Source organism: Clytia hemisphaerica, unplaced genomic scaffold (genome assembly GCF_902728285.1).
Source record: "Clytia hemisphaerica strain Z4C2 unplaced genomic scaffold, Clytia hemisphaerica genome assembly, whole genome shotgun sequence".
NCBI classification, from domain to species: domain Eukaryota; kingdom Metazoa; phylum Cnidaria; class Hydrozoa; order Leptothecata; family Clytiidae; genus Clytia; species Clytia hemisphaerica.
This window is the reverse complement of record NW_027103588.1, coordinates 1-21,387: the sequence shown is the minus strand read 5'-3', so window position 1 is coordinate 21,387 and position 21,387 is coordinate 1. Positions and strand designations below refer to the sequence as shown.

Genomic DNA, 21,387 nt, shown 5'->3' with positions numbered 1-21,387 from the left:
TCTGCATAATCAACGCTTGAATCGAGTCCACTCATGCACATAAATATTAACAAATCAAAATAATTAATGATCAACCAATAATCAACATTTTGAGTGAGGTTATGGTTTGACTGGTCAGAAATTAGAAAATTTATTGAGTCTGGACTGGATTAATGGATGATGGAATGACTCAAATGCAATTAAAAGTTAAGTGAAAAGTTTATTACATAAATTCAAACTTACATTTCTTCATTACCATTTGTCAAAGGAACCTCCTCGTTGTCAGAGTTATCACTACCAGGGTTATTTTGGACTGGCATGAGAACTTTTGCTCTTTTCTTGGTTGGGGGTGGAGTCGACAGGATCTGGGCAGCAAAAACAGCATCAGGATCTTTGGAGGCAGTTGTTTTCTTCTTAGTAATATTTCTTCTTCTTTTGAGTTGTGATTTTCAAGTATAAAATTGAGTTTTAGAGATCGACGACATTTTCAAATTCTGTGACCGGCTTCGACGGAGTGCAAATTGGAAAGAACATTTTATGAAATCACGCGCTCTTCCGATTTGAGAAAATTCCGCGGTTAGCTTGAAAAATAATTTATCGCTGGTTTTCAAATCATTAGAACCTAGTACGTTCGTTCACGATTTTCGCAGCTCTTCCGATTTCCCGAAATTTCCCGATATTTTCTGGTCGACTTTTTTTTATCGGTTTTGAACCGCGCTTTTCTCACAACACAGTCGCTAGGTCGCCATTGTTGGAATTCTAATAGCAGGAACGTATTCAGAAGATTTAAATCAAAGATGAAAGACAAAAGGAAATACTGTGATCATTGTAAATTAACTTTTTCAAGGTCTCACTATTATGCACTTGGACATAATAAAGGTTTGTGCTTGCAGAAAATAGCAAAAAAGAAAGCACAACCAGTGACAACAGACAAACTGTTTACACAAAGCAAAAGTAATGATGGAATGCAGCAATTTGAAACCACATCGATCATAAATGACACTGTTTCTGTTGCAGATGTTCTGGAAAGTTTCACTGAAGAAACAGGTAATCTTTCTTCTCTAACTTCTTTTAACAGACCTCTCAATAATCACACAAGAATGATTGAAAGATTGAACTTCTTCACCCGGCGGGCGGTCACACAATACCAGACGATCTCAATCGAACGGGTAATATTCGATTGGTTTGATTGTTGTTCGATTGGTTCGATTGTTGTTCGACTGGTTCGATCGTCGATTTCGTTCGATTGAGATCGTCTGGACAATAAAACCAGACGGTGTCAATCAAATGAATCGAACGCCGAATCAATTGAACGCAATTGAACACAATCGAATAATTGCAATTCGATTGTCGAACGCAATGGAATCGCAATTGAATATTACCCAGGATTTGCCGTTCGATTGCTTCGATTATGTTCGATTGTATTATTCGATTACGTTCGAGTACGTTTGATTGATTTAGATTTTATTAGCTTTCGTACGATATTTAATAAGCGCTCGGGCTGCCCACGCTGAGAAGCTCTAACAGAGTGATCCAATTTAATTTTATAATCGCAATCAAATTCATCGAACATAATCGTAATCTAACCAATGGAACATACCGTGAGATTGGGTAACTTGCATCAGCGGAGGCTAACATGCATAGCCCTCAAATGAATAACCTGGCTGGTCATTAAAATACAACTACGCAGCTCCGCTCGCAGCTCTACTCTACCATTTTTGTTTTTACTTAATTTTGTATTTTAATGATCGACAACCGAATCGCAATTATTCGTTGCGTTCAATTACGTTCGATTGGTTCGATTACGATTTTTGTTCGAAGTTGTTCGATTGACACTGTCTGGACAAAAGGGTGGTTTATATTATGGTCTTACGGTACGGAATTCAAAAATGGTAGCGTAGCCGTGCATGTCGATAATGAGTGAATGTTGTTCAAACGAATACTGGATGTCCAAAAGCTCTTAACCTTGACCACGCCGAGGCTGTAAATTTACATTTTAAGCAATAGCTGAGTCCGTAAATATACGTTTTCCGTGCGGTTTTAAGAAAAGCCGCCCTACTTTAAATCCCGGGAAATGTCTTATATGACAGAGAGAAAATGTAAACAAACTATTTTCAATAGTTTGAAAGCACCCACTTTTGATTTTAACTGTCAAAACAAACTTGGACATCAGGCAAAATATTCTTTTGGAAATTAAGAGAACATGGACTGCTGTAACTAACTTTGTATGTTTATTTAGTGGAAAATGGTTTGTTTTATTGGTTGTAAATGTTATGTATTGCTTGTTTGTAGTTTAGTCAGTGTTTGAGGTAAGTTTCTGCCTTCTTATTCTTTAGTAATAACGGTAATTTATGTATTTTACAATTGTTACTTGCACTTAGGTGGCCGCATCCTTATGATTAGTCCAGGCTATAAGGCAGTCTCCTTCCTTTTTTATTTTGTGGATACCGTCTCATGTATTCTAAGTGTTCAAATGGTAAATAAATAGTTACTTACTTACATCAAGGGTGAGGACTGGAGGCTTGTCGGCCATCATCGACCGTCACCGAAACCCAACTTAAGGCTCATGATAAGGTTGCAAAGGTGTTTTAAAGTGTATATACTATGTTATTTCTATTGCTTTCATGCTAGTTGATGATAAGAAAGCCATTTTTAGCTGTTTTTAGTGATATATCCCAAAAAATTACCTCAAGGGGCCTCTGCCTTACGTGCCTCTGATTTACGTGGAAATTTTCTTGAAAACCAAGGTTTTCTAAAAATGAATTCTTCCTTTTCTAGTGAAGGTATAGTTGTGTTTTTTTGGCTAGCAGTTGTAGTTATATGGGTGGAAACAATAAGCTAGAAAATTATGGTATCGCAAATGTTCTCCCCACTTTTTTTTTAACCTGAACTTAAAATTTTGACATACATTTTCACGCAGTGCCTAAAGAAACAAATAATGGAACACCTCACGAATGAGAAATTGATATCAACCAAACAACATGGGTTCATGGGTAAGCGATCGACAGTGACACAACTACTTCACTACTTAGACAAATGTGCGAACTCAATATCCAATGATAAGGTTGTTGACGTAATCTATTTCGACTTCGCAAAGGCATTTGACACCGTTTCACATCGCAGATTACTAAGAACACTCGAAGCGTATGGTATCAGAGGAAGGGTACTTGTTTGGATGAATGCATTTTTGTCCTATCGTTACCAATATGTGAAGGTCAATGGAAAATTATCTAAGAAATGCCAGGTGCAAAGTGATGTACCACAAGGAAGTGTCTTAGGTCCACTCCTTTTCGTTATTTACGTCAATGATCTAGCTGAAGTTACCAACTCAGAAATGTTTCTCTTTGCCGATGACACAAAGATTGTTGAAGAAATAAATAACGCTGAAGATGCAATTAGACTTCAGCACGATATCGAGTCAATGGAAAAGTGGCCTGGTGACTGGTTGTTGAAATTCCATCCTGACAAGTGCCACGTGTTGACACTAGGGAAATTCTGGAACATTCAACATGCACATCCTTACGAGATCGCTGGCTCTGTCCTATAACATGTTGATCAAGAGAAGGATCTTGGAGTGATTATTGAAAGTGAATTGAATTTCGAATAAACCAGCTGCGCTGGAAGGTCAGCCTAAATAGACCTTTTCGCCTTTGCGTCCGCCATATTGAATTGTATGCAAAAATTATGGTTGCCGAATTGCCGTGGTTGGATTTAGTTGGAATGTATGCAAAACATATGCAAATTTACACAAAGATTAAAAAGACAACAAAGCATCTTATAAATAAATATTATAATCATTAGAACAATAAAAGATGGAATTTCTTAATCCAAAAGGAAATATTTACAGAACAACAAAAGCCTTTTAGGAATTTGTTCTTAAAGACATTGCATATTCTGTTTTCATGCCATTAAGAAATTCCACGAATACGGAGTACACACATCAAACTTTCAAAACACGCAAACTGAAAGCAGTAATTATGACGTCACACTTTATCAATGTTTTGATTTGATCATTTGGCGGCTCTATTCCCAGGAGAATAATTTGCCGTCAGCCGAATAAGGATTGTTTTTTACCTTCGCGGGTGATTTTTCAGTTTGAGATTCTGTCTAATGTTATGGTCTTTTGAAGTGCTTGTTCTAAGAGATGAGTGAATATAATTGTTTTTAGTTTTCAAGAGAAGCAAATTTAATCTTTCTTCTACAAGATTACACTTTAATATAATGCCAATTATGCATGTAAGTTTTTATTTAATACTTTCTTTTTGCATATGTATTGCATACTTTCTAAGGGAATTTCACCACGGCAATTCGGCAACCAAAATTTTTGCATACAATTCAATATGGTGGACGCAAAGGCGAAAAGGTCTATTGCTTAATATGATTAGAAAGATATGTTGTTAAAAATTGATATGATTTACTAAGACGAGAGTAAAAAAATCATCAAATTTACGTTTGTACACAATATGGATTAACGAAAATATGCCATGTTACAATCTGTATGACAGAATAATTATTCGTCTCTTAATTAGGATAGATATTTAGATATACAGATGAACAGCAACAAAAGACTACATCAACAACAGATTCAAGAAAATAAAAATCCTTGCAAGGAAGTTAAATGCAAGTACTTATCAAAAATCACAAAAAATTTATACACTTATTAGTTTTTACTAAGCTTAGACTTATAATTATATTCAAGCTCAAGCTGGACAAAAAATCAAAAAAGTTTCAAAAACAAAGATGCTGTAAATCAGTAAAAGTTAAAATGGTGTCATTCTTATTCATCTTAACTGCAGAAAAATAGTTTAACTTAAAACTACATGTTTTTCAAAATTCAAAATAAGGTTTACACTGACATCTAAAATTTATTCAAATTTAAAGTTTTATGATTAGCATACCCGGTGTCGTCCCAGAAAGACTGTAATTATTGTACTGTATTTTCCCTAACCTGAGCCTAAATATATATGCTTAAACGTGCAATATTAATCTATTAAAAAATATTTAATCCATTTATATACATTTATTATTTACCATTATTAGTCCAGAATGTATAAATGTCCGCCATCAAATCACAGTGGAAAAATGCAAGTCTAGAAAACCATAATTTTTGCGTCAATATAATTTGATGAAGAATACTTCAGCCTTTCTGAAATTTACACAGGAGCTGCACTTTAAATATATACTTGATTAATTTCCATTTACGCTTGATCCTAATTATCTCCTTAAGTCAAAAAGAACAAATGCAAGTGTCTGCTTTCAAATCGCAGTGAAAACTTAAGTCTAGAAAAAATCATTTTTGCGACAATATAATTTGATGAAGAACTTCGGTCTGTCTCGATTCACATAGGAGCGGTACTTTAATATACTTGATCAATTTCCATTTACGCTTTATAATAATTATCTCCAAGTCGGTCCAAAAAATTAAACGTAACTACCAGTGAAAAACGCAGCACAAGTCTAGAAAAAAATCATATTTGCGTCAATATAATTTGATGAAGAACTTAGGTCTTTCTCGATTCACATAGGAGCGGTACTTTAATATACTTGATCAATTTCCATTTACGCTTTATAATAATTATCTCCAAGTCGGTCCAAAAAAACAAACGTAACTGCCAGTGAAAAACGCAAGTCTAGAAAAAATCATTTTTGCGTCAATATAATTTGATAAAGAACTTCGTTCCTTCTCAAATTTACATAGGAGCTGTACTTTAATATACTTGAACAATTTCCATTTACGCTTTATCAATACTATCTCCAATTGTCCAGAAGAACAAGCATATAAAATGTCTATAAATGTATCAAATAAAAAAAACACTCAAGTTCGAGAAAACATTATTTTTGTGAATAATCAGATAATTAAGCTGTGAACTGTAATATATATACATTCCATCAAATTCCAGCAATTGTTGGTGGTTATTCTATATTCAAGTCCAAAATGAAAAAATATGTTTTCATGCTACAAAATAATGAGGTCTAGCAGGTAAAAGAATAACTCACAATTCAGGAAAAAACTTGAGCAAATAAGTTAAAATCTTCATACTTTAAAGAAAAGAACATCCTAATAATCTAACTCCAGTGTTGTATCTTCCTTAGTTATAAGTTTAAAAGCCACTTCAACAAAATATAATGATTGTATATAAAATAAAAGCTGGCAAGAGATAAACAACGAACGAACGAAAAAGCACCGCTTTGGCAGCCATATTGAATTGTTTTTAACACATATCGGGAAACCAAACTTAGCCCGATTGGATGAATTGAAAGCGTATCCCAACCGGAACACTGCCCTAAAAAAGCTTGAGAGTAAATACACAGATCGGGAGACCAAACTTAACCCGATCGGATAAAAACTTTAGAAATCGGAATAAAAAAACCAAACTCTTAAGTTGCGGCTGGAAAAAAGGGATTTGAAGGGTCATCGGGGCTGACCAAAAACACATCTACACCAAGATCAAGAAGGCTAACTCGATCGTTGGATTGATTAACAGAAGCTTCGACTACCTTTATCCCGAGATGCTCCGCACACTTTTCATTGCATTTGTGAGACCTCACCTTGAGTACGCGCAAGCTGTTTGGTCTCCACGGCTGATCAAACACTCTGATACAATTGAAAATGTCCAACGTAGAGCCACAAGACTTGTCAGTGGTTATAGAAACCATTCATATGAAGAACGTATACAAGTCATGAACCTACCCAGCCTCAAGATCCGGCGTAAAATCGGGAAGTATATAAACATCTTAATGTCTATAATAAATCTTCCCTATGTCAGAAACTCGTTCTTCGAAATCGACCTTAACATAAGCAAAATCTCGAATTAAATAGGAATTTCGCTGAAGACGGCATTAGAGGATACCAAACGAATTTACTTTACTATAAGAGCATTGATACTTGGAACAGTTTGGCAACCAATGTTGTAAATGCACCGTCCGTAGGGAAATTTGAACTAGAATTGACAAAGGAATGGAATGATAAGATCTATAAATTGTAAAGATGTAAGATTGTTTCATAGAGGTCAATAGACCTGAGAAATACACTTCTATAAATTAAAGATGACTATTAAAGAGGCCATGATTGTCTGCGCGTCTAGTCCCATGCATGTGGTCTGGACGATTAAATAAGCAATGTAATGAGGTTGGGAGTGTTTTTTATTTGACATACGAGTAAATGAGTTTACAACATTGCATGATATATAGTTTCTTAAGATTTAGAGGTTTAAAGTTATCAATTCCATCAGGTCTATGTTTATTTTGTCGATTATATTAGATATAGGAGCTGTTCCCTTCGTTGAAGGTGACCACCATGAAGACAGTCCATACTGAATTTGTAATTGAATGAAGCTGAAATAAAAAACAAAAACGGTCGATATAGTTCGAAACCAAATAGCTTACCTTTCTTAACATACCAGAGGCTTTCTTTCTTAACTTTTCCTAAAACATAATTTTCCTGCCCTGTCCATTCAAGTTTATCGTCAATCATTCCATTTCCCTATTCACCAAGATTTCTAGTTCCTTAAGATCACTGTGACGAGCCACCAGGCAAGTATCATCTGCAAATAGGGAAAAATGATTCTGTCGAATTGGGGATATCATTAATATATAGTAGAAACAAAAGGAGACCCAGGACCGAGCCTTGAGGAAAACTCCAACACTGACACACTGGTGCCTTGAATCTAGGTAACTCTCAAACCATTTCAACATTGGGCCTCTGATACCTGACCTCGATAACTTACCAAGGAGAATTTTGTGGTCCACTGTATCGAATGCTTTTGCTAGGACTAGGAAAATAGCACAGCAACGATCTTTATTTTTCCTGGCTGTCGATATTTTATTTATAAGGTCTAGAATGGCATGACTTGTTGACTTTTTGGGTTGAAAACCAAATTGACTTGAAGAAAGTATTTTAAAGTCAGTAAAAAATTTGATAAGACGCTGGTGTATGACTTTCTCAAATATTTTATCGAATATTGGGAGTACAGAAATGAGTCGATAGTTCTTGAAAGCGTTCTTTGCCCCATTATTTTTAAAGAGAGGCACTACCTTTGAGAATTTGAGTTTTTCTGGAAAAATTGATTGTGTGACAGAAGCATTGATTAAGAATGATAGAATTGGAGATATGGCCTCATCAATTTGTTTAATCACAGCTACTGGAAAACTGAAACACTTCACTTCACTTGCTTTCTTCTCATCAAGTTGTTTCATAATAGCAGAAATTTCAACTTTGTCACTTGGTTTGAAAAAAAAACCTTTATTACTAGGGATAATAGAATTTAGTGGATCTGTGCCTTTTTTTGATAGGAAAGTAAATTTTCAGCAACATTTGAAAAGTATTCGTTAAATTTTTGAGCGATTTTCGAATTACCTGTAATTTTCTTGTCATTGTATAACATTGTTGTTGGAATATAATTGTTTTTGGTTCTACCTAGGATAGCATTTAATTAAAATAACGAAGTCAAGCTTGGATTTAGTCGCTGATGGTTCTTTTAAGTGACAAGTTGACGTCAATTTCTTTTTAGTGGCAGGAAAAAGACCTACAGAAAACGATGATGATGGTACACAATTCAACGACATGCTCGAAGGTTCGTTGGTTTATTCTATTAAATTTAAGAATAAAGAAAATAATAGGAAAATAATAGAAAAATGGTGATCAGATTCTAAGGTTTCTCCCAAACATCAAAGCTTTTTACTGTGAATAATAACAGAAAACAAACTTTTATAGTGTTTTACACTTAAGACTGCTTTTTATTTCAGAGAAAAAGCTATCTCAAGAAGAGATGTCTCGCATCGGGAAACAGTGCGAGAAAATGGTAAAGGCTGACGTTGACGAACACCAGGAATGTATTGTTGGACTTTTGAAACGAATAGAAGCGAATTCCATTCCATTTTGGCGCCATGACGTATACTTCAATTTAAAAGATCACTTTTATGATATTCCCATCTATAACGATGAGTTCGAAATCACAAAGACCGAAAAGAAAACATTCACGAAAAATGATCTGGCCCACAATACGTCTTCGGGTATGTTTTAGGTTCATTTTCATATTTTATACTTTGATATTGCCTCTATATTTTTTCCAAATGAGTTTTGCCTTGAAGCAGGCAATTTCATTGAAAATGAATTCTGTGAAAAATTATGGAACAATTTTTGTGTAGATTTACATTCGTTGGTAATCCCTCCTTGATCCTCAAATCAGAAATTTTTTAATACTTTTCATTCCAGGTGGACTAACCGAAGATGTGCTGGAGCATATCGGTCACATCATCACCGATAATTTTTCTGAAAATGGCATGAATTACAGGATGGCGGTACTCGAACAAGTCTTTATAAAGTTTTTGGTTATGGAAGTGAGCAATATCATGCCAGAAGAGGCGCAGTTTTATCTCTGCGATTACGGTAATTTGTTCTTTCTAGCTGTCTTGTTCGTGTGTGCGAGTTTGGAATTATAATGTAACAAAAGTGTTCAATTTGAGGTCGTTGTTAATTTCTGCCCATGCAGTTTGATAATTCGCCCCATTTGAGCACGACGCAAAGCGGAGGATCGAGAATTTTACTTGGCTTCTGCTATTGGATTACTTGTGTAATAAATGCTCATTTGATTTTGTTCACTACTTTCCCCTTTTTCGGCTAATGATTTCTTTTTGAAATGTTTTTAAGGGAAAGTCTTTTTAAGTGTGAACGATGATTATAAGACATCGGCTCATCAATGAAATTTATTTTAGAACGGAGATTGAGTGAGATAACTGAGGAGGTAAACAAAAAGTCTAACAAAAACGATTGGTACAAGGCCACCAAATGGCAAAGAGCCCATATACTGAAGATCCTTTACATCGGATACGAAATGATTGAAAATGATGAAATAAATGCCAAAAAATGGCAAAGTTGTAAACCACGAGACTGCTGGTCATTATATGACGAATACACCGATTGGCAGCCGGTGAAAGAAATTCTTCGCAATATGCGCAAAAACTATGCAAAGGATATTAAGAAGCCACAAAGAATGAAACTGTATAAAGAACAATTGGCTGAAGCCAGAAACTATTACCGTAGGTTCCTAATGTACATGGACAATAGTGTGTAGTTAGGCCAAAATAAAAATCTGACCAGATGTGTAATAAACTCCTACTAAATGCTGTGATTCACCTTCAGTTCAATTCAATTTTGACTTCAACTTTTTTTCCAGTTTTTGATCTTGAGATGAATAATGCTAATGAGTCTTTTTAATTATCTTTTCTGACCAACGTAAAATAAATAACGAATCAATACAAAAAAGACTCATTCCTAGGAAAAAGAAATTGTTACAAATCTCTTAGTGTTATTAAATTGTTTCTTTGTCTATGGCTTTTATGGCATTCTGTTTTCGAGATATTTCATTGATATTGATCAGTCATGTAAATAAGTTTACTGTTTTAACTGCATTCTTAGATGTTATATTTTATAAAAGATATCCTATTGTATTAAAACAGTACTCTTTGATTGTCACTAGGTATACAACAAATTAGACTTTTGTTATATTTTTATGCCTAGCTATATTTATGCTGGTGACTTGTCAATTTGCCGTTGTATTAAAAATAGTCTTCGGACAAGATGATTAATTCACCTTTCAGCTTCTTTTTTTATAAAATGTGACCTTTTTCTGTATTTTAGAGATGAGATAAGCCCTTAGACGTTAACTTAAAAATCAAATCAAGAAAAACCTAGTTGAGGTATTTTGTCATCGTTATGTCATATTCGATAAATCTTTTGAGACGTACCTTATATAAGCCTTTATTCGTTAATGATATCAAAACCTTTTTATCTTTCCATCTGTACAACAGAGAAAAAAAAATTAACATAGTTCAAAAATAGAGCTGAGTCTTTGTGGCTCGAACCTTTACAACTCAAAATGTCTTCTGATTAAATTTTTTTCTACTCACTGGACGTAACAATGCCTTATAAAATTTAGCTATGAAGTGCTAACTGGGTTCGTAATACCTATTTTAGGTTTTTAGATGCAACCCTAAAGTGGGCATAATCAAGATTCTATCATACACCCAGTAATAAACGCCCTTCGCCCGATTATCTTCGTAAAAAGTAATACCCACGTTAGGTTTTTGGATGCAACCCTTAAGTGGACACAATCAAGATTCTATAGTACGCCCAGTAATAAACGCCCTTCGCCCGATTATCTTCGTAAAGAATAATAACCACTTTAGGTTTTTGGATGCAACCCTAAAGTGGACATAATCAAGATTCTATTGTACGCCCAGTAATAAACGCCCTTCGCCCGATTATCTTCGTAAAAAATAATACCAACCTTAGGTTTTTGGATGCAACCCTAAAGTGGGCATAATCCAGATTGTTTCACACGCCCAGTTATGAACGCCCTTCGCCCGATTATCTTCGTAAAAAATAATACCCATTTTAGGTTTTTGGATGCAACCCTAAAGTGTGCATAATCAAGATTCTCTCATAAAAATTCTCTTGCCTGAGAAGGGTTTATCTGGCACCCAGATGATAAAATTTTCATCTGATACGCTAAAGTTCTGAAGGTCGGTAACATTTTCAACATCTGAAACTTTGCAACGGGAGGTCTGGTAACCCAGCCCTCGTTTTCAGGGATGGGCGGAAATATTTATGGGTTTACGCGCAAGGGCTGTTGAACCCGACTGAGGATGTAACACATCAAAGGCTGACTATTAGTGAAATTGACCCTCTCATTTAGACCTTTAGGGTGAGCAGCCACCAATTCACTATCGTATTATCAGATCAATTGTAAAAGGGGTTACGCACGATACGAAAATCTCGTGTTCGCAAGCGAAAGGTTTTTTACACTACATATCGTAGGATTGCTAAACTTCCTTATATTCCCAGCGAAACTTTCCGATTACTAGTGTACAACGGAAAAGGACCAAAACGCCACAAAAGTAGATTTAACACGATTTTTGCCGGAGACGCCTAGAAGCGAAAAGATCCCGGAGATGGGGCATGTATGTTTTCCCGGGAATGAGAAAGTTAGCCATTTTTTACGATACAATTTTAAAAAGTAGTACCCAGCCGTTTGGGTGATGCGTGATCGGGAAATAATTCGAGGCATGATTTGGGTTATTTTCGCGATACTTGCGTGGTGAACAAACCTTCTTTGGTAATTTTCATGATCGTCACGAGAGCAAGGAAAATTTCTATCAATGCATTTTAAACATGTAAAAACTCTGGTGAACCAAAAGAAAGTTGATATTCTATTTTCAAAACAAACTGCTTTTTTGAAGTTTTTTTCAACTCAAATATCTTAAAATTTCGACTTAAAATAAGATCATAAGGATTTTTTGCGAAAAAAAATGTCTTAACTTATGATACTTTTTTGCAAAGTAACGGAATTTCGTTCCGTCTTTTTCTCTTTTCTCTTTTTCTTAAATCAGGGGCAATGTATATCTACAAAAATTGATCTTGTTTATCAAAAATTGAGAATATTTTACAATAAGAAAACCAAAGGAAAATTTATACTTTCAAAATAGATGAAATATTTTGCATATACTTCCATATATAAAATATTAGAAAAAAGGTTTACATAATATATATTTAAAATATTGGAGAAAAGGTAAAATATATAAAATATTGAAAAAAAGGTAAAAAATTATAGCATCCAAAAGTTATATTTTTTGAAATGCATGCCAAAAAGTAAAAAACTTTCAAAACAGGGAAACAATTTCATAATTTCCAACATACACTTTGTTAAATATAAGAACAATTTTATAAGAACAACGGGGCTCAAAATCGCCAAAAAATAAGAACAATTTAAGAACAATGCTGAGCCTGAAAACAACTCAATTTCAAGCAATTTAGGGGTCAAAGTAATAAAAATTGGGTATAATGCCTAAAATACCTCACTTACATCCTATTAATAAGAATATGATATGATAGAGGCTCAAAAGTGCAAAAAAAAAAAAGAACAGTCGAGGCTCAGAAAATTTTTACTAGTTCTTATATTAAAAAAAGTGTAATGCAAAAGAAGAAAAAACAAATCTCATATATACTGGGAAACATTTTCATAATCTGAAAGAACGTCGAAAGGAAAAAATTCCCCTAGCAGAAGGCATTTTATAATTTTCAAAAGCATGCTGCAAAAGCAAAAAATGTCACATAATTGGCAATCATAATTTCCAAAAATATGAAAAAGAAAAAAAGACGTCATGTCAGGATATTGCTTGAAAAAATTTTCAATTGAGGCGCAAATAAAAAAAAGTAGTGTTTTCGGAAACCAGCCAGGTGAAAATTTATAATTTTCTGATCCGTCCGCAGACTATGGGTTCATCAATATAGTTCATTATAAAAAAAATCAAGTTGGATTTGTCAAGATTTGTTTGTTAGTAGTTGATACATTATAGTCAGTTAGTCACACTAGGAAATTAAGCTTTCAGAAAAAACAACATCAGTCATCTACAGGATGTATTTCAACAACAAGGATGAGAGTTACCTGAATCAAGTTCAAGATCCCAAGACAATCAATTAAAACTTGCAAACTTAAAATGAGATAAAATTACCGATTGCGAACGTGCAGCAGCCAAATATCAACCAACCAAATTTTGTCATTCAATTCCCGAGACAGCGCTTCGATTTTTAAGGCCTTGTTTATACGCTAAAGTAAAAATAATTTCGCACATGTAAATGGGTCATTGTTTGAGGTCCGGCAAAATTTCCGGGAAAAAGCCTATCCGGCGGTGCGCGGATCTAGGTGGGTTCCGCCTCCCCCGTAGATCTTTTTCTTGGGAAGTTGCTCTTCAAATTAGTTTTCAAGGTTGGCTTGGCTTAAATTTTTTCATCTATGGCTCAAATTTTAGGCAATTTCTCAAAGTTTTTGAAAATGTTATTTTCATTAAAAAGCACCGGGTTATTTATTCATGAATCCCTTTAGAAGTTTTGCGGCGCATTTTTTTGCTTGAGAGTCAAGTAAACGATATAGCGCTTTCGCAGCATTAATCTTTGATACGCATTTTGGCGGGAAGCTAGTGTGACTAACTGATAGTATATTCAGGGCTTACTTCTTACTGTTTGCACATAAAAGTTACCTTTAAAGTTCTATTTCAATGATCTGATTACTTAAAAAAGTTATCAAAAAAATCAAATAAAAATTTTTTTTCTGGCCGGCCGCATGAAAGCTTTTTTCTTTCACCCGCATTCCGACACTACATTTTTTTATTTTTGCCTTACAGCAAAATTTTTCTACATTTTTAAATGCATGGAAGAGAATGTCAAGCTGTCAAGTTCACAACAAAAGTTTTCCACATTTTAAACGCATGGGGAAGAAAATGTCCAAATTCACAGGAAAAATTTCCACGTTTTATACGCACGTGGAAGAAAATGTCCAAATTCACGTTAAAAATTTCCACGTTTTAAACGCACGTGGAAGTTAATGTCCAACTTAACAACAAAAATTTTCCACGTTTTAAACGCACGTGGAAGAAAATGTCCAAATTCACAACCAAAGGTTTATTCCCACCTTTAAAATGCTCTTGGAAGAAAATGTCCTTAAATTCACAGCAAAAGTTTCTACGTTTTAAATGCACGTGAACGAAAATGTCCAAATTAACAACAAAAGTTTTCCACGTTTTAAACGCACGTGGAAGAAGATGTCCACAGCAATAATTTCCACGTTTTAAACGCACGTGCAAGAAAATGTCCAAATTCACAACCAAAAGTTTTCCACGTTTAAAATGCATTTTAAAACACAAAGGGAAATTCAATCATCAATGTACTGTATCAATTAGTAAATTTTGCTCTGGGTTTAAATTTTAAATCCAACCACAACCATTTCCTTGGCTTGGGTGCCACATCTAGATATCTACCATCTGTCTGACCATCATAAACGATAAAAAAGTGAGTTCAAACTTTTTCGATGTTAAGTAGGTATTTAATTTTTCAAATATAGCATGGTCAGATTTATCGACAAATATTCAGTCTTGTTAGAATTTGTGTAAATATACGGGCAAAATTGAAGTTAGTTTGTTGTGTTGTGAAAGTTGATAAAATGTCCTGTTTTTCAAGAGATTGCACAATCTCGCATGCCAAAAACCAAACCAAACATCGCAAATCCAGGAAGGAATAATAAAGAACTTCATCATCAACCATTTCTTGTAACAATCATACAAAAATCATGATCCAATTCAACTCATTAAAGCATAAAAACCAAAGAAAAATAGCGAAAGAGCAGTAGCGACCAGTTGTTTATTTTTGCCACCATCTTTATTTTGACTGTTGGAAAGCAGTATAGTCCGATCAACAATACGCTTCCGAGCCGGGCGACGTTTCCCGATTTACAAGGAGGATGGAGCGCCGTGCCGATATTTTCTCGCGACGTTCCTTGAAGAAATGACGTCTTCATCCTACAATAAAAATACTCTACTGTTTTTGACGCCGGAGCTCGATTTACAAAGAGATTTGGAAAAATTCCATTACGTAATGCTTCAAACAGACAGTCGGGTACAGGCGATAATTCTCCATATTGGGACCTTAGAAAGTTGCACACGACGACGAAAGTCTGAATGGAAACGAGGCTGAAAAAGGGTAAAAATCGATTTTATCACTCCGCATATCAGCTTTTTTTCCCGCGCTTTTGCCAAAAGAATCGCACTCGCTCGCTGCGCTCGCTCGTGCGTAATAAAAGAAGGGTAAAAGTTTCGCCTCTAGTCTTTTGGGCTTGAAACTCAGTGGTACTAGGTATGTCTTTTAAGTTGGAATGCTTAATAATACACACGGTTTAATCATTTAAGAAGAAAGTAAACTCCATTACATAAGTTCTACAATTTGAGCGTCATATATAGCTGAAAAAACAAGAGCTGATGGAAACGGGAAAATTTAGATCTTTGCAAGCAAAAATATTGACCCTTATATAACACAAAAAATTGAAATTTTGGAAAAAAAATTTTTTCGAAAAATTTTATAAGTCCAAAAAACATACATAATAATACCCATTCTAGGTGTACAATTAAAAAAAAAAAAAAAAAAGCGTCCTAAGCAAAATTTGACAATTGGAGCGTATTCTACAGTTAAAAAAACTCAAAAGCCGCCAGACACAGATTACTTTAGAGGTTTACAGCACAAAATATTGATGCTTATATTAAAAGTGATAATACCCACTTCTAGGTTTACAACTGTATCAATAAAAAAAAGCTCTTTCATTTAAATCAGACAACAGAAATGAATTCTACAGGTAAGAATTAGTCTATAAACTTAAAATTAAACTTAAAATCGCAATTTTTAATACTTTCTTTCTTTTTTTCTCCAAAAAATATACATAATAATACCCATTCTAGGTTTACAATTTCAAAAAAAAAGACAAAGCGTCCTAAGCAAAATTTGACAATTGGAGCGTATTCTACAGTTAAAAAAACTCAAAAGCCGCTAGACACAGATTACTTTAGAGGTTTACAGCACAAAATATAGATGCTTATATTAAAAGTGATAATACCCACTTCTAGGTTTACAACTGTATCAATAAAAAAAAGCTATTTCATTTAAATCAGACAACAGAAATGAATTCTACAGGTAAGAATTAGTCTATAAACTTAAAATCGCAATTTTTAATACTTTCCTTGGACTAGACAAAAAAAAACCATTTCATTTTGATGAAGAACTTAGAACACATCGATTGTACAACCTACTTGGATTCTGGAAAAAATGGTCTTAAAACTAGACCTAATGGAATTTGAGTGTTTAGAAAACATGGATCGAAAAAGCATTAAAAACCCTCTCTAAATCTATATTATTATAATATAACTCCATCTGGGGACCTCAAAACCTAGACCGAAACAAAATCCATTTGTACCCACTTATTTTAAACCTAGAGTTGGTATTATCAGTACTTAAAAAATCTAGTCACACGAAAAAAGGGATTTAGGCCAAAATATAAAAACGAACGTAATCTTTGAACAAAATAACGTACTCAGGCTTTTTTTCCGATAATTTAGACTCATTTTCAAAGTACAGGAACGATTTAAAAAAAAATTGGAATGGGACCCATTATCAATTTTCTCAAACCTAAATCGGAATAGTTCCACTCTTAGGTTTGCAACGCAGGTTAGGGTTAGGGTTAGGGTTAGGGTTAGGGTACTCTTTGGTGGAACTTATGGTGGGTTCGAGTCCGATTTTGAGTAGGTATTATTCAGAGTATAGTGGTTATTATTACAAGAAGATAGGTATTATCATGATCTTGATTTGGGTCACAATAATACCTACCTTCTCGTAATAAGGCAAACCTAAAATAGGAATTATCAGGACTCATGGGTTCCATTAGGATATCTTTGCAGAGATATCACCATAATCCCCATGAGGTCTTCTAAGGATAATACCTATTAAGAGATTAAAAAAAAAAGAAAAAAGGAAAAATTTTGAGGTTTGAATTTGAAGATTTTCAGTTTTCGTGGTCATTAAGGATATTTTTTAGGGTTAAACCTGAAATGGGTATTGATCATAGATCTGCCAAGGCCTACTGTAGGGTTTCAAATGAAGTGCTCAAAGGCTAGCGTTTAGGTTTATCTAAAATCTAGTTTTTTTCTGATGACTGGTGGGATTGCAAATAAACAAACACAATATTATCTAATATATTTGAACCCTATAAATTAAATAGGTAATGAAATGCATCCTATGTTCCTAAATGTTTGATTGGAAGCACTACAGAGACACAAATTTTCTTCCAGTGCGCAAGTTTTGTAGATCCGGAAATTATATAATATCTGGAACCTTTGAATTACGAAATTTTTATTGATATAACCGTGCGAGTTCAGTCAAGTGACACTCTGTAATCCAAGGTTTCAAATGATTGCGTGCGGTTTAGTAGAGGTTGGTGTCCCCGTTTGGAGGTAAGAAAGTATGTTTAGACCTAAGTAGCACGTTGGTTTTATGTCTTTTTATTAATTACCAAGTGCCGTTATCGTGGTTGAGTCTTTGGTAAATTCCTTGCCATTGAGTGTAAGTTGCAAGGGATTTCATAAAAACCTAAAAGGTTGTCTTAATGACCACTTCAATTAAAATATTGCACACAAAAAACAGAATGTTGAATAATTTAACTACACACCAAAAAATCAAATTAATGATGAAGTGAAAGAGAGATTCCCGGCCTGACTAGAGTGCATGAAAAATTCCTGCAGACTCCCCTCATAATTCATTTCCAAAAAGCTTTTCCCGGACACTGCCCCTGCCGTAAGTTTGAGAGAGTTGTTAAGCCATTTTTTTTATCCATAAGAATTGAGCACACAAATATACAAATACTAAGGGCTCTACAATATGGGTCAAAACATATTGAGAATTTTGATTATTTCCACGTTTTTCAAAATTTGAAGTTCGGGCGAGAAAGTCGATTTTGGGCTATCTCTTAAATGTTATCGGATATTTAAATTGGGAGGGGTTGACAGACTTCCAGGCTATATTTTCAGCCTTGTTGAACCATTTTAGAGCTTCTGGATCCTCAGATCCTAAGGTCCTAAGTCTTAAGTCTAGCGTTGAAACTCAGAGATGAAACTCTACCCTTCTAACCTAAATTACAGCACTTCCAAATCGTTTGTGGTTTTGAAAATTTGAGGGAATTTCCCTTTTTTCCCAGATATTATGGCCACCATTGTAAACCTTCTGCAAAAAAACATTGTAAACCTCCCGCAAAAAAAAACCTATAGATTATACCACCAGTAGGAAGGAACCAAAAAAAGAGAAAAACTTTTAATGAACAAGAAAAAAGAAAAAAAAGGAACTGAGAGAGCAACAAATGAAAACAGCAGTCCCTCTAACCGGTCGCTATAGCAAATGAATTTTATCGTTATGCCTAACATTTCATGATTCTGAGCAAAGCTAAAATTTGAATCGCCATAGTGAAGTATTCTATACAAGATTTCAGGGTTAAAAGGAATCAAGGATATGTCAAGTTGTTTAGACTTATTGGATGACAATCCCGGACTGGAAGAAGAATTGGATTTTGAGGGGACATCCTGAGGGCTGTTAGGGATAGTCATGAAGACGTTTTAACGGAGTTAATACCTTATCCTATAACACCTTTTGAAGAACCCGGCAAGTCAGACGGAATGGAAGAAAAGAACACCCATTTAAAGAACCCATTCTTAATTAAATCGCATTTGTCCCTAAACTTATGTGATATATAATAAAACTAAAAGTAAAACTTTTCGATTTGAGTAATCAACCTTAATGCAAGAGATTCAATTCTTGATGGAATTTCTGTTATCGTTTTTCCTTAAATCTTAGTCTACAACACCGTCCAGAATTCCCGGAAGATAATCCACCGTAAACGTTTTTCTCCCTTAACACTTACTGGAATAGTCTTTACCATAGAGTTGAAAACGATAATGAACTTCATTAAAATCATAATCATAATCAAAAGATATGATTTTAATGTGATACTTAGTCTGAACATATTGTATTACCTCAAATTAGCGCCGCCCACAAGGCAAATTATCCCTCAAATAAACGCTGCACGCAAATATTTAACATCCTAAATCTATGCAGAGTCCTCTCATACTTCATTCACAATAAGTTTTTGTCGGGAACTGTCGATGCTATAAGTTTGAGAGAGTATTTTGGACTTAATGGATGACATTTCCCGGAAGGGTTTTACAAGATATTTCAGGATTAAGAGAGTAGAATTGAATTTTGAACGGACATTCTCTGGGTTCAGGGATACCACAGCTTTCCTGGAATCATATTTTACTCAGAATTACTAGGGTTAAATTGAAATAGATACATTCATATATAGCGCTATTGCTTCTCTAAAAAAGCAAAAGAAAAATCAGCATTGTATTTGACTATAGAAAGTTATAGGCATTCTTGTTTCACCGCCAATTATATCTAAATACAATTTAGTTATATCTTATTAGATCCTACTTAATGGTTCTCATTTACTCAAAGTCTACATGTTATATCAATAGGTATAAGCTTAAGTCAGATTAGGAACAGAATATGATTCTTTGTTGATAAGCAACTGTTAATGATTCTTAACCGCTTATATTTCTTTGTGAGGGTTAAAATTTAGTCATGGCTTTTTTCACCGGGTTTTTCAGATAAGAAAGATGAAGCTCTTCACGCGGTGTAATAAAGTCTTGAAAATTGAAATAGAGTAAATTAAATAAATTAAAAATATCTTTTGGAATACTTTTTTACCATTCCCGTAAGATTTACAGGAGTGCAGTAATGGTGGTAGGATGATTGTCAGCTCTTTATGGCGCTACTAATCTTAGGTTTAGGCACATAAGATTTGGTTTGTTGTTATGGAATGACTTCAGGCATTAGCAAAAACAAGATTTTGGATAAACCTAAAAATTATCCTTAATAACTATTAAATTTGAAAACCTACAATGGCTATTGTTAGATCTCTTATCCATACCTATTATAGGTTTTCAGTTCAAGTGGTCATTAAGACAACCTTTTAGGTTTTTGTATAAATCCTGCACGACTCACACTTATTGGTATGGAGTTTACCAAGGAATTGATCACGATAACGGCACTTGATAATTAATTAGAAGAAATAATTTTAATGTGCTACTTAGGTCTGAACATACTGTATTATTTAAAAAAATCGGCGTAAGAAATGCCACCTATCCATCTTTTGAACACTGCATGCAATTATTCTTTGTTTGAATCCTTTGGATTACGGAAGTTCACCTGACCACTGAGTAATGAGAGAGATTTCCCGCCCGACTAGAGTGCATGATAAGAATCTACAGAATCCTTTCATACTTTATCCGCAATGAGCTTTTCCTGGCCACTGTCCATGCCACAACTTGGAAAGATTTCTATAGAGTTATTGGATGTAATTGCCTTATATTCATGCCATAAGTTAGAGGGAGTTGTTTAGACTAAATCTTGAGGGCTAAGGGATGCTTCGATTGGGAATACTATGCAGGTGTTATTAACAGAATTGTTACCTGATCTTATACCTTCTAAAGAACCCAAAAAGTCAGATACAATGGAAAGAAAGCATTCGCGCTAACTAAACCCCAGCTTAATTTGAACGAATCTGTCCCCAAGCTTATATGATATAGCAACCAATTTTAAACTTCTCGGTTTGAGTAAATAAAATTAATGCAAGAAATCTAATTTTCCATGCACTCCTGACCAGGCAAGATTCTCAGACACCTTTTTGTCTAGCTTCTGATTTCTGTTGTCGTTCTCCCTCAAGTCTTAATCTACAACACCGTCCAGAATTCCCGGAAGATAATCCACCGTAAACGTTTTTCTCCCTTAACACTTACTGGAATAGTCTTTACCATAGAGTTGAAAACGATAATGAACTTCATTAAAATCATAATCATAATCAAAAGATATGATTTTAATGTGATACTTAGTCTGAACATATTGTATTACCTCAAATTAGCGCCGCCCACAAGGCAAATTATCCCTCAAATAAACGTAATAGTCCAGTAGAATTAGCTCAAAAAAGG

At 34.4% G+C, this 21,387-nt stretch overlaps 1 protein-coding gene across 1 annotated transcript; it reads left to right on the top strand.

The window, feature by feature from the left end:
• Positions 1-776: 776 nt before the first annotated feature.
• LOC136801496 (uncharacterized) lies at positions 777-9,367 on the top strand (the record flags this gene model as incomplete). The annotated part of the gene is made up of 4 exons (XM_067058134.1): positions 777-1,026; positions 8,490-8,552; positions 8,725-8,991; positions 9,194-9,367. Coding segments are annotated over exons 1-4 (754 nt in total), but the record flags the coding sequence as incomplete, so codon positions are not given.
• Positions 9,368-21,387: the final 12,020 nt, after the last annotated feature.